At 37.1% G+C, this 15,215-nt stretch overlaps 1 protein-coding gene across 5 annotated transcripts in view; it reads left to right on the top strand.

Annotated features, from left to right (window-relative positions):
- LOC117242093 (protein couch potato) overlaps positions 1-15,215 on the top strand; it is a 184,168-nt gene that overhangs the window by 106,584 nt on the left and 62,369 nt on the right. For all 5 annotated transcript variants that reach the window (XM_033508476.1, XM_033508477.1, XM_033508473.1 and 2 more), the window contains exon 3: positions 13,816-13,869. In XM_033508476.1, coding sequence (XP_033364367.1) covers positions 13,816-13,869 — 54 coding nt within the window. The remainder of the gene's footprint in view (positions 1-13,815; positions 13,870-15,215) is intronic.

The following is a 15,215-nucleotide window of genomic DNA, read 5'->3' as shown; positions in this document are numbered from 1 at the left end:
AATAATATGTCTATTGAAATGTAACATGCATTGGGTTATACAGACCAGAGAAGAACGATAGGGTTAAATTTCAATTATTCGATAAATCTTTAAACTTAAATCTTTGATTTTTGTCTTTTCAATATAATTTTGCTACATACGCTTTTGTGCATTCTACGCTTTTCGTGTCTTACGCTGCTACGCTACTACGATTTTCAATTCGCCGTACGATGTTCAAGGGCCACTGTCCACGAAGTTGCTTCACAGACGCGTTGACGGTAGTAACAATACGCTTCCATGCAGCGATTATTGTAAAGTAACGTGTATCTGTCCAGGGAACAGCAGCCAATCGTTTCCGTCACTGCGCGTTTTCGTCACAACGATTGTCGTCAGCATTGTCGATACTGAAGCGTACGTTGCAGCTATAAACGAAAAAAATACGCGAGAAAAGATAGAACACAGAAGGCGTGCAGTGAAGCGGCAAATAAGGTGAATAAATTGTTAGACGATTGCTATAGCTCTTTACTATTAATCATCGATACGATAGCCCCATTGCCAAAGCGACATTTGATTTTAAAAACTAGTTAGCCAGGTAATTACGCGGAATCGACGGAGAAAATCTTTGTCCGATACTTGTTATATTTTCTTATAGATTAGGTATGCATATTGTTATACCGATTCCTTGATTCTACCTCAACGTTATTACAATTCTTTCATCGGAGCTGAAAAATTCCCAAATATCCGTATCTTGCATTTGAACCAATGGTCCAGCAAGTTGCACTAAACTGTTGCGTGTATTTTTGCCGAACCTGTGCAGTGTATGAAATACGCGATCATCATTCCCTGACAATTCACTCGCAACGACGAACACTCGGGAATTAATATTTTTCTCGTTGTTCGAATGGATCCAAAATCTCTCTTTTTCATGTCGTCGAATGTGATAACATAGGATGAAAGCGGCTCCCTCGTCGCTCGACATTTTTAATAATCGGACAAAATGTATCTTACCGTACGCTTCGTACACCGAACATTGGCGTACGTGTATCGTCGCGTCTAATAAATTACGCTTGCGCTTCCATGTAGCGACACTTGGTGGACAGTCGGCTAAACTTTAATACGAATCGTCGAAAGAACTTTTTTGGATAGCATGACGTAATTTTTTAACGTATTCGTATTTGCGAACGTTAGCGACTTGTTTCGATGTCTCCAGATTTTAAACGTACGTTTAGCGCATAACTTTTCAAAGACTAAACACATAATTGATTCTGATTAATTGTATAAAAGGCGAATGAAAAACCATTACAAAGGAAACTAATCATCGACTCGACGATATACGCTATACAACCGTAACGATAATCCACTTTTACGAGAAACACCAACAAAATCCGGCCAGCGGAAAATCGAGGGAGAATATTCTTCGAACTTTCAGCTCCGCCGTAGTGTTTTAAATCTCTGGAAACTCTATCTACCTCGCCGAGAACAATATAGTCGTTCGACTAACAGATCCTCGAATTAGCTTAAATCTATCTAGGAAACTGCGTACCGCAACTTCGACGAAACTAATTTTACCCGACGTTAAGGTATAAGAAGCAGCGAAGTATTCCGAATACGAGCAGTTTATGAAGGTTATGGAGATGGGAAGAAGGTAACGATTTAATTAGATCCGCGATTCACGCGTTAGGCGTAAAAACAGACGAGAATTTTCCTAACGAACAATGTCCGGGCCGCTTGTTTGCGAAATAGATTAACTCGGCGAAACGGAATTAAAACATTTCAAAAGGTGCAGTTAAACCATTTTGGCCTGTGAATGACTCGTTTTGCGTTCACGTGGCACGCGGTTTTGTGCAAGGTGAATTTTCCTGCGACGTTGAAGAACAAGTCGCACGATAGGAACGCTAATACGGTTAAAACATTTCATAGAGGACATTACAGCCGCGGAAAGAGTAAATTTAAGCGTGGGTGGAAAGAGTTTTGCGAGATAGAAGGGATGAACGAGTGGTGGATCGGTTGAGATTAAGGAACATGGTGAGAACAAGGAAAGAAAAAGACGACGAGGGCGGAAGAGGAGAAAGTAAATGCGACGAAGAAGAGATCAAACGGTGGAACTAAGGTAGTCGATCTATTTATAAATCTGTAAAACTGTTGTAAAAAGCTATGAATCGGCCACATTGATCGCGGTAATTCTAGAGTTGGAGTTGTTCGGTTATGTAATGTCACCTGTTAAATCGTGAAACGTCGAGTTCATCCTAGAACTACCTGATCCGTGAATATAACAGGTTACAGATCCATCGTTTTTCCAATTCCTAAAAATATTCAAACGCTCTTGGCAGGATTAACGTTGACTTTTATCGAGACAGTGATATGATTTTATGATACGTCCTACTTATTTTGGACATACCGCTGTAACTCTATTTGGTGTATGTTGGGTAACGATTCCCTAAAAGAATCGCAATGGAATTCTAGTTAATCTTATCAGCAATGTGTTACGATCTAAAATCTTGAAATATCTAAAAAAGAAACGAAGAAAAAGAATCGCGTGTTAATTTAAAGGTATATAACTCTTCGAATTAGAATTAGAAAGAAACGTAAGTGTATATTGACATGGGAAGATCTCCAATCCACAAATTCAAAAAATTATAAAACTTTGTATTAAAAGTACTTAAAATTCACTCTAAGAAGGTGAAATTGAGCCCAGAAAATCCGGCTATTTTCAGATTGTGCGTTATAACTTGAGAACTATAAAGGATAAAAAGGAATGCTTTCAAGTAGTATTATCGTTTTGTTAAAAAAATGTGTCAATTTTGTAGCGGACTATACCGCAAAATCGAGAAACACCAGAATTTTCGAGGGTAAATTTCACCCCCTTAGAGTGAATTTGGACAGCGAAAAAATATTACGTAATACGTACCTATATATGTCCTCTACGTGTCCCCGGAGTACATAATTTTTTGAATTTGCGGGTTGCGGATCTTCCCTTGTGAATTCTTAAAAGCAGCATAAAAATCAACCAACGCACTCTGCTCTTACGTACCTCAACTTTACCGATCCATCGTTCATCACCTTCCTCGGTGCCCTGGACTTTAAAATCATAATAAAGAACAAGAATACTTGAAAATATACGTCAACTGCAAAATATAGCATAATAAAAAACAAAGCGATAATAAATCTGAAAAAGCCAATTTTCCCGATCTTTCGATACGTTCAACGTTCACCTTCGTATAATCGACAAAAATATAACGATAGAGGCAATAAAAATAGCGGGGGAGAAAATGAAGAAAAGAATCTGATATCCTTCGAACGGTCGAAGTTATCGACATTTCCCTAGAATATTAAAATTTGCATTTTACATGCCGCATTAAACCCGGAGACCTTTCTAGCCACTCTGTGACTCGCCTCCCTGTTCTCGTCCCACCATGAAAGGAATACTTTCGTCGTCGAGGAGGTATCGAGGTTTAAAAATATTCGCGCGGTTTGCTCCAGTTTTCCTCCGCATACCCGCCTCGGTATTTCAATATCCGTCAGCAGGTCCAGCTGCAATATTTATACCGGCTGGCCGCATCCTTTGATCAGGTCCGTGGGAGTGACCATCGATACCGTTCGTTCGAACATCGTTTCCTTTTCAATTTATCAACTCTCGACCTATACGATCGTTAGATATCGTGATTTCCTCTCTTCGATTTTTATTTATCGATCCGATGGATTCGTTCGTATATAGAGCGTGTCTCGTAACACGTGGAACGTTCCATTTCGGGAGTGGTCAAAAGGCAGAAGAACAACGAAAGAAGATCTTATTCGACCTTTCGAAGTTACAGCTATTTTTCTTGTCGCGATAAGCCGCAACAAGGAGTAGAAAAACAATGAAAACGCGTTCGCGTAAAACTTATTTGACCTTGTTTCAAAATTATGGCCACTCTTGCGTTCCAACGATTCGCAACTGCTTACCTTCGCGGAAGGTGCTCGAAATGGCTATCCTCGGCCGGCCTATTATTTTGACGTACACGTGGAATTCTTGAAAGATAGGGAAACTCTCGACGATACGACGACTACGAGCTCGTATACGGTCGAAGGATCACCGTTTCGAGCATCTTCTGCGAAGATAAGCTGTCGCGGATTATCGTAACACAAAAGTGGCTATAACTTTGGAACAAGGTTACACAGGACACCTGTTTATATGAACTTTCTTTCGTCGTTCTTGCGCCTCTCGTCCACTTCTGAATCGTGTCCCACGTGTTACGAAACATCTTACGACTTATAGGCGACGTGTACCATGGGAAACGTTTATTTCGTAGCAATTTCAAACTTGATAAATTTCTGTCGTGAAATTTGGAGTATACGAGACTTCGGAAACATCGCATTCGTCACATCGACGCATTTGTCGCAACGAATGATATGGAATTCCAAAGATTCGTTCGGTACTCTTCCCTCCGCTACTTCATACTCCAACTAGACTTTACAATTTTATGAGTCTCGCGATTCCTTTACTTTATGCAACAAAAATCGATGGATTTATAACGTTATGAGAAACCATTGCTTGGTCTTTAACGAGTTAAGTAAATAAATAGTTTATTCGTAACGTTCTTTTCTGGTATCGCGTCTGCGATGAGACGTTTATACGCAAGCGTTCTTTTTATATACGAAAGAACGTAACGAAAGAATTTTAGACGAAAACATATTTTAATACTGCAACGGAGAATGACGAAAATCTTTTCTTCCAGCAGCTCGCTTACCAGCTGCTACACGGCACGAAACTCGTTAGTCTGATTTCAGTGGAGATCGAAGATCTTCGAACGACGAATTTTAGCGAAGTTCGATCGAACGAAACCGAGCTAAGCCGGTAAGGTTTTATGAAGGGGATATTAAGGTCCCCTATAAATAACCGTAAATCACGCTACCTATTTAGGCTGGCGTTGCATACGCGTATCAACGAACGGCTAGCTAGCCAGCGCGATATTGCTAACAGATTTCACCGAGTTCGTATCGATTTTACCTTCACAGCCTACGACCAGAGGCCCCCCGATGATTAACGATTTCTCTACCTGTCTAATTTCGATTCGATTTTTTCAGCCAACTTTTCGCGGAAATGTCGATATCGATGAGGAGAGTTTTTTTAAATTCGTCGACCTTTGATTCGCGTAATGTCGTGATTAACGATTTCCGTGGTGGCCTGAATGTGATTCGACTTCTTTATAAATTATTTATGGGAACGTCGATATCGATAAGAGTTTTCCTTTCTTCGATCGTCGACGAGCGTGAACATACGTGGAAAATTTAGTTAACGTAAAATTGATTGTGTATTTTGAGATATTTCGATGCTCTTAACTCGAATACCGTGATTGTCCGATTTCGATTTGACTTTTACACGCAAATCTTGTATGGAAATATCGATATCGATAAGAAGAGTTTTCGAAGTTACGTAAATCGAGCAGAGATTTTGAAATTCTTATTGACTTTGAATTTAGTAACATCCCATAACTGGAAACCCATGAATAGCAGTAGCCTCGTTCGTGTAACTCGACTGTTTGTCTTCTTTGCTTGCGAATCTGATCGTCGCGGTCATTTTTCTCCACTCAAAAGTCAAACGCGTCTCTATCGCTTTTTACTTTTCACCATCGAGGTAGAAGAAATTAGGCTTCTTACGTTCTTCTTCTTAGGTTGCTTCTTACTGAAGCGACATGCACTTGTTTCTACTTTTAAAAAATTGCTAACATTTGCAACTTCGTTTGCTTTATACTTCGATACTTTCGATTTCTTATTTCTAATTCCCCGTCCCCTCCGATGTTTACATTTGCCTGTGTCCTCGCAAGATTCTCGAAGGAATCCCCCCGACTTTGATAATATTTTCTTACGTCCGCTGTCCAATTCTCTCCGGCGTAATTCGATTGGGTTCGTGTTAGGTAACTGTGGTAACCAATCTGTATAGATCGTAGAATCTTGTTCTTCTCGCGTGGAGCTGTGAAATATTAAGACGTAACACAAACGAAATCTCGGCTACGGATTTCAAGAGAGTAACTTCGGCCTCGCCTTTTATCCTCGTGTCACGATTTGTTATTGGCAATTTTATTCGATTACGAAACGCTGCCCGCGTTTGGAGCCGACGAATAAGTAGAAATCGCGATGTCTTCTTAACGCGTTATCGTCTACGAAAAATCGTAAATGGATATTACATCGTGGAGAATTACAACGATAATCTTTCTTCATCTTCATCTTTCTCGACGTAATTCTTGCTTCTAAAAATTGCTGTACTATCAATTTATGTTATCCAAAGAAGAATATTATATTACGCGATTACTATACAGGGTGCTCCGTAACAAGTACAATTTTGTTGTTGGAAAACGTGGAAAAATAATCGTTCGCTTCGTTTCTGGAAAAATCGAGTTTGAATAATATACTTGAACCTCGCTAACGATAATTACAGGTTAGCTAGGTACGACTGAACGATCGGCAACAGGTTATTATAACTCGAGAATAAATGAAAATTGTGAAACAACATTTGTAAAAATAAAGCGTGAACGTGCTTAGTTGCATACGCGGACGATATATTTTCAAATCTATTTCTCTCTAAAAGAAAGCATCTAATGGAAAAACGTGATTCCATATTTTCGCTTTATTCTCTCTCGGAGAATCATCCTATAGCCAATTGTACCACCGGTTACGGACCGCTCTGTAGAATATTACACAAAGAAGTAATACTCTTTTAATTAGATCCACCATATCGAAATATAGATTAATAAAATATCTTGAAGCTTGATAATTGTATTTACATTTAAATTTATAAAACATTATCGAATTGAACGTGATTAATTTAATTCGATTAAATGTGAATTAACTTTTGGTACATTAAATCGAAGTAAATTCGATTACCAATCGAGCCTCGTACAGACGCGTGACTGAAATCGTTTCAAAAAATATAGTACGAATTATGCATTATACTAATCGATCGCGGGTAATCGGAATCAGTTGGAAAATGGATCGCAAACATCGGTTCATGGTGTATCTGTTATTATACCAAAAATTTGCTTCGTAAGAAATTTGTAAAAAGTGCGCGAGAGATTTATGTCGCTGAGCACTCGTTACGTTGTATCGTATTTCTTACGTGCGCATTTCTTTCTTTGTATCTTTCTCGCTTGTTGTCGAGTAATTTTATTTCTACGACTCGAGCGTTGAGAGATTAAATACGAAAATCATCCAGTTAACTTTAACGAAACACCCAACCATTTTACCATAATCTTCCATACTGTATAAAACGTATAATTATTAGACCGCGTAGACTTGTATGCATTCGTGGTAGATTTCAAAATGCAAAAAATGCACAGATTGCGCGTAACATGCAAAAATATGTGGAATATTCAAAGTTCGGCACCTACTGTAATTGTTAGACCGCGGATTTTTATGCGTTTCTATATATTTCACGGTATGTCGAAAGAAATGGAATTTAAATGAAACTCTGTTTCATCCACCAAATGTTACAACGATTACTCTATTTCCGTTACTACGTATCATACGCATTATACGCGCTTTTATGTCCTTCGATTTCGCAAAAATGCACAAAAGTGTACAGTGTAATCGTAACATTTAGCAGGTAAAGGAAATTTCTGCTTAGATCGTATTCCTTGGTTCGCCTTTGTAAAAATATGAGTTTGTAGAAATATCCGCGGACTGATAATCGTTATACTTTTCATAACGAAACGTACCAGAGTTAACGGCGAATACGATTTAATATCGAAGGGGGGTGAGCACCGTTGATTTTCGACACGAGGAGATTAAAAGACGCTACGAATTCGATAGGATGCTGGGATGAATTTCACCGCGCTTTCAGGATTCGACTCAACTAAAATTGCTTTCGACTATTAATCAACGACACACGGGATTATTCTATGGAAGAATCCTATTACAAAGCTGATCGTAAATTTATGACTCTGCAAGAGATAAACGAGAGAACGAAACGAGAGATCTGCTGCGTTGCGAACGAAACGCAAACAACAAAGGCACGTTACTGAATTATTCGTAGAACGTGCTAATTCTAGCTGGTAAATAAGAAATAAATACTCCTTTTCCTCTCAACCGGGCGAAATCTCGTTTCTCCGTTCGTCGTTGCATCCTTTATTCAAGCACCTAACTTTTGGCTATCGTGTTTGTTTAACGACAAACAAATTACTTCGGATAAATAGCGGATAAATATCGGTCAAGTATAGAGAAGCGCGTCGATTCCTTTTTCTATGTTTCATTTATTTACCGTTTATCGTCGCATCTCTTGATAGAGCATTAGCGACTACTACTACATGTATTCTGTGAACATGTAAATAATTAGGCAGCCATTAGCCATTGTTACGGTTTCGCATACTCTTTTAGGAAATTTGGAATATTTTCACATTGTGTTCTACCAGTTACGAAGTAATTGCATATTGTTGGGTGTCTCTGAATCGCGTCTTGAAATCTTGAAATTTGACACAGTAGCAAAGAAAATGTTCGACGGTGTCGTTGATGTTGCGATATTCACAGGATTCGGTTTTTTAATATATTAAAACCTTTATAACAAGCGACGAAGTAAACGATTTAATACATCTAACTTGATCATCGTTAGTATCGTCGCTATTGTTTAATTTATCGGCTATTTCTCAAGAAACCGTGTACATCAAACGGATAATATTTCTGGTTCTACTGTATCTTCTTGCACCTTTCCCTTCTTTTATAAAGAATCAACGGAGCTTCTCTGGTTAAGAATTTTAACGACAAGGTCTAATAACGAGTCGATTAAATATCAACCGTACAAACGTCATAAAGCATTTGCATCGCATCGTAGACATTTATAACGACATCGATGCTTTTGTCAAATACTTCATATTCGATGATTGAGCAAATAATTAAAAGAGCGCGAGAGAATCGGCTAGCGGTAAGTGATTCGCGTACCGACGTTTTTGTTTAATACTCTTCGCTTGACAAACGGCCAAACGATTAAGAGACGGAAAGATAATTAATCGAACGTGCGATATATCGACGCTTTTGTCGTGTTTGATCGAATATTTCGCGTTTGACGAATCAACGTACGATCGACAGATCGACGAAGAATTCGATCATCGATGAATTTACACTTTCGTCGATTACCGTGCCTTTGACGAATGGGCAAAAGTATGAAAATAAAAGATCGTAAGATTAATGTATCGGTATTTCTGCTGTTTCGTATTTTATGAATGAACAAAGCTTTCGTATATCGCGAAATAAGTTCGCGTATATCACGAAGTTAATGAACAAACTGAAGATTGAAAAAAGAATGGATTCTTCGATACATCGACGTTTTTATCTATTTTCTACTTGACGGGGGAAAAATTTGAAAAAACCAAAAAATTTGTGGAATCGTTTAATCGATATTCTATAAAACTTCCATCTTTTATTTTCCACTTGAGTCTTTCAAATAATTCTACATTATAAATCGATTTATTATGCTACGATTTCAGTCATTTATAGCACGACAGCAACGTTCAAAATGAATATGCATAAGCACGCTTCGCTGCTTGTAAAAGAAAATTGTTGCAGATAAGGACTACAAACTGTATTCGCGGTAATTTTTCCCGCCTTAATCGCAACACCGTGGCCGTATAATCGCCTTTTATTCTAATTTACTACATCGTAATACGGAAACAAACGGAAATGTTACAAATCTCGAAATTAAATTAAATAATTAATTGTACTGCTAAAAATAAAAAACAAACTATAAACGCATAATCCGACGAATACGATGTAGCGAGTAGTAAATTTAAAAATTCAAAGAATAGTCGGTAATTAGCACCGCGTTTAAAAACTGGACGTGTTACGTCAAAAATTGAATAAAGCGTGCGAATCAAAATGAAAATTCGGTCGAGGAAGACCGAAGGTCCCCAAAAATCTCTCATTTTCCACATTACCGATAAATTTTCGTCTTATTCAACCGTGTTACGACATTCTTCTTACTTTCCTCGCCAAATAAACAGAGATAAATTCCGATCGACGAATGCGACGAGTAAGGACAACGCCATCCATCAAACGGCCGCGTTGTCGTTGGCTTCGGGTGAAATTTATATTTTTAGATTTCTAATCACCGATCGTTCGCTTATCCGTGCGATCAAACGAACAACGATCGTCCATTTTTAATATCTTTATGACAAAATTAGTCGTTCCAGGAGTTTAAAAATAACGAGGGTTTATTTAAAAAATTTTTTATTTTTTGGGTAGCCTCGTCCAAAAATTAATTTAAACGTGACGATAACATTAATGGACGGTATTTTCGTAAATGAAACATGCGTAGAACGAATGCAAAAATACGTAGAAGAGTATAGGATTTAAAAAAGTGACGGTTTTCAGATCAAGAATCTTCTAGTTTACAAACTGCGGCGATAAATATAAAATAAAATATTTTCCTATCTTTTCTCCTTTTCGAAAAAAGCTATTAGGTCGAAAGAATTTGTCAAGAAGGCAAGATTTTGTTAATAAAAGAACGAATTAGAAATGGTAAAACGACACGAAGAAGCGAATATCATACGAAGGTGATAACGTTCAAAGAACGCGTATTTTACGATTCTTCGTTGTAACGTTAATTTTCCGTTATCATTTCCTAACCATGACACGAGATGGAATGAGTGCAAAAGAAAAGATAAAGGCGAGCTTTTCCGTGTATCGTATATTTTATTTATGAAACAAGCAGACTCTCGCTCGTCAGGTGTACGAATGTTTTATTTATCAAAACGAATCTTCGATCATTCGTTTTTGAGATAAAGTTATTTACTAGGTCAGAGTTCGAAGGAGATGACGATTTTACGATACCCTTGCTGAAAGAAGTCCTTTTACTGAAAATATCTTTCGCGATTATCGTTTCAGTACCAATGGCAAAGTGAATAAACTGCATAAGTACTTTCGACTTCGTCTCGCTGACATTTTCAAATAGATATACGTATTAAAAGGCATCCTATCGAAGTAAACGCTTCGAAATCACCCGAACGAAATAAAATAATTCTTCTCGAAATTAACGATAATTACTCTACTTTATAATAACCTACATTTTCTTCTTTTACTATAATTCTTTCTTCGTATGTTACGAGTTTATGAAAATATTTTCCTGTTTTTTCTCTCAGTCTCGAGAGAGCTGGTTAAATTGCACAGTTTAGAAAGAATTTATCAAGGACGCAAAATTTATTATTCGCGAAACAATTTGATTGGAAAAATATAAAGTACCGCGACACTTCCTGATGAAAATGCTCTTATATCACTTTTTCATCGATGGTAAATTCTGGAAAAATAATATATTTGCGAATAACATCTCGTTCGATCTGCCAATTTTTCTTTTCTTGACAATTTTTAAGCCACGGGTTGTTGTTACTCTAAGAAAAAGTTGATGAGAGCTTGGAAAAACGCAAAGTAAAACGTAAAGTAAACAATTTCCTAACGAATGCGCTCCTGTTCTACTTTTCTATTCGTCGTAAGTCCTTCAAGAATAAATATATTTGCGAATAATATCTTGTTCGATCTTCCAATTCTTCTTTTCTTGACGATTTTGAAATCGCGGCTGTTAAGTTTTCTTATTCAGCGAAATCGATTCGAAACACTCGAACGACGTCCCTCGTAAGCATTTCAAGGCATCTTCGTTATCGCGCTTTCAAACGAAACCAACCAAGATCTCAATAACCGTGGCTGCATTTCAGGATTAAATTAGCATTAATGGTCGTGATTTAATTCAAGCATCGAGTATCGATCGAATCGTTTGTTGATAGAAATCGCGAGCTATTCCGTAAAGAGAAAAAAGGAGACATTTTACGGAGAGTAATTCCAGCGTGACAAATTAAAAACGATCAAAAGGGATGGACACTTGGACGAACTTTTTAATTCGATTATGATTTCGAATAAAAAATTAGTTGTTAAATCACGTTATGCGTAATTCGTTTCTGCTACAACGTGAGTTTGAAACGAAGTTTCTTCTCGAGTTGGAAAGAAAATGAATAAAAAGAGAGAAAGCGAAATTGATGCATCGAAAACGATTGGGCGTATGAATGGTGCAATTTTCAATGTCCAAGACAAGATGTTTTCGTATATTTCGCCTTTGAATAGGTGAAAATGAAGCGCAGGTGGATATTAAGAAATATGAACGAGATATAGCAGCGACCTGACTCGAAGGTTTTACGACACTTTCGATATTATCTGTTGTACGTAAAATAGTAAGAGCGAAAAAGTGTTATCGGTTGAAACGAAATCTAAAAATAGAATTTAAAATAGATATTGATTGCGAAATATATAAAGCGTCACGATTTCTTCGTAAAGTCGTCTACGCGTAAAAGAACGTTTACCATCCTTTCTTAAAAGATTCATAATTTTACTCATATATAGTAGTTTCTTAACAGGTACAACGTTATATAAATTTAATTAGACCTAAATTTACAACCCTTACGATAGAAATATTCTTTGGTATTTCTAATTAAAATCGATTAACGAATCTTTTGCAAAATCTTTTTCTCTCTTTTTTCTTTTTCTTTTTTCTTTTTTTTTTTTTTTTTTGCATCAACTTGCAAGCGACTCGTTGGTTGTTTCATTTTAATTAAACGATATATAATCTTCAGTAACGTTCCTACGAGGACAACAACGAGCAAGGAAATTAGAAACAACGTTGGATTCATAGGAAATCTTCGGTCGAACGTGTTTGCCTAAAATTGCTGCGCTCGAGTTATTCGGTTACGTTTTAGCCGCGGTAGAACAGATAATTGTACAGCAGATATGCAAATTTCCAAGATTCTCATTCTCCGTCTACGAGCAAACGCTTTTGCTTTGAAGTAACTTCGCTTCGTACTTAACACTTTGATGATCACGCTATGCGAACACCGCCTTCTTATAGGTTCGTAAATTCGTGATCATCGTTCGTTCGTGTTAATGTTTTAAAAGTCACATTAAGCGCACGATACTAAGATGTGATTTTATCCAGTGAATAAGAAATAGAAAGTTATGCAGAGAGATTTTATTATTTTCGTTTTTCAGCTTCCTGTTTTATTAATGCGGTTCTATATTTCGTAATTAACAGTTTCGATAGTTGAATTACTACAAGCTTGTTTCCTTATTAGAGTAATTAGAAATATTTACTTGGGAATTCACTTACAACACATATAATAATAGTTTGTTAGATATACATTTTATATATATATTTCTTGTTAAATAAATAATTTGTTGTTCCTATAGTCCGAAGCATACGTTGCTTTGATCAATTTTTCAATACGTTTCAATTATCGTAGTCATATCGATATGCACTTGATGTTACGATGCTTTCTCTAACTCACATTCGATGGTTAATAACAACGTGGAAACAGACAATCTTTCCAATGAATAGAACATCGACAGAAAGCATCTGTAATTTTAAAAGAAAGGACCAACGAATCACGCTATTTTCAATTTTCTAATTTTCAAATCAACGACCAGCGATTAAAAATGATTACCTTTTTCAGAATTTTAGGAAGCCACGAAGAATTTACCATTAAACCGTTAACTATCAACGGAAGCTATTAACCGTTGCCTATTACCAACATCCTCGGTCATAATAACTTATTTATTCAGAATTTTCTTATCCTTATATTTTTAACCTTTAAATTAAATATATACGTTATAACCTTTCCACGAATTTTTTTCTACCTCGATCCCTATTACCAATTTTCTTCGCCAACTTAAGCACCGAAGATTACATCCTAATCCTAAAATTAAAGCAGCCCTGATTAACGTACAAGCCAATTACCAGTTTAACGCAGGACGATCCATCCTGGACGACCTCCATCAAAATACTCCGCTCTTTATCTCTTCGTTTGTAATGACGCTCGGGAATTCGTTCTGTTTCAGGGGTACGAGGGGTCCCTGTTGAAAGTCACGAGCAAAAATGGGAAAACAGCGTCGGTGAGTCATTATTTTTTCAAATTACCAGCCGTATTTCATCCTTTGCCCATGTGGCGTGTGCGAAACAGTGAACAAAAAAAAAAAAAAAGAAAAAGAAACGAGAACGAAAATAAAAAATAGAGCGTTATCGCGTGCTTTTAACGCGAACGATGGATCTGTTCTAGATTTCCATCCAGCTATTCTCCATACGCGTTTATCGAGGAAACGAACGAAAGGAAGAGAAGTGGATACATCGAGAGAAGGAGAAAAACGTTAGGAGGGTAAAATCGAGGTATTCGTTCGCGAATACACCGATTCCCTTTTACCTATTCGAGAGATTTTTCCATCGATCGATGGAACGGGTCGACAAAGTGTCGAGATTTTCGTGCGATTATTCGTTGGTGAGGAAACTGATGGGAAAACTTGCCGCGAGTACCGGAACTTTCAATCGAATTCTACCATCGAGAAAGTGGTTCGTCTGCTTTTGAGAAAAATTCGTCATTTTTTTCTTTCTTTCTTCCTTTTTCGACGATTTCTCTATCCTTTTGTTCGTTTTCGTCGATTCGGAAAGAAACGAAGACATTTTCGAGAATTCTCGTTTTATTCTTTTGCGACGTGTCCCCGCTATGTATGAAAGATTTACGATGCGAGCTCTATGAGCTTTGTCAGTATTTTCCACCAGTACAGTTATTTAACTCCTATTGCGATTCACTTTGAGAGAAATAATGGTTTTCGAAAATGGAAAAATTTGCTTTTTATCGCACGATGTTTTTACGATTACGACGAAGCAAAAATATTGCGTGAAAAAGATATGAGTAAAGATGAAAGCGAAAATATCGTATAAACTTCGACTCGTAAATATGAAAAATTATCGGAAAGATCTACTCTACGGAGTGTAAGATCTTCATTCGTTACTTATTAATCGGCACAACTTATCGAACATGCTGCTAAAGTTGTTGGATTTCCTCCTAAGGCGTCCTCGGCACAGCACAGATATAAAAATTTCAAATAAGAGAGATCAATAACGTCCTGTATAAAAGTAGTTATCGTAGACGCTCGACAAGAGAGGACAAACACTCGGCAAATGAAGGATTGCGGTAATCTCGTTCCAAACTCGGAAGCGAAGAACTCGGAAGAAGCGAAATAAAATAGTTTCTCGGTGAAATCACTGACCTACGAAACGTTAACCTATTAACAAAACGAATATCACATTGGCTTGGATATTTCTAATAATTTCTTCGCACGGAACATTATAAACATACGTTGCGAATATATTATTTTACGACACGTCATATCTAATACGTTAAAAATAGAGCTAAAAATTGCTATATAGGTCACCTTTTGATCAAAGATTCGAATACGTTCGA

Source organism: Bombus vosnesenskii, unplaced genomic scaffold (assembly GCF_011952255.1).
Source record: "Bombus vosnesenskii isolate JDL3184/JDL3185 unplaced genomic scaffold, Bvos_JDL3184-5_v1.1 scf7180000016263, whole genome shotgun sequence".
Classification (NCBI taxonomy): domain Eukaryota; kingdom Metazoa; phylum Arthropoda; class Insecta; order Hymenoptera; family Apidae; genus Bombus; species Bombus vosnesenskii.
Note: the sequence above shows the minus strand (reverse complement) of the source record. Positions and strands in the feature narration are given on the sequence as shown.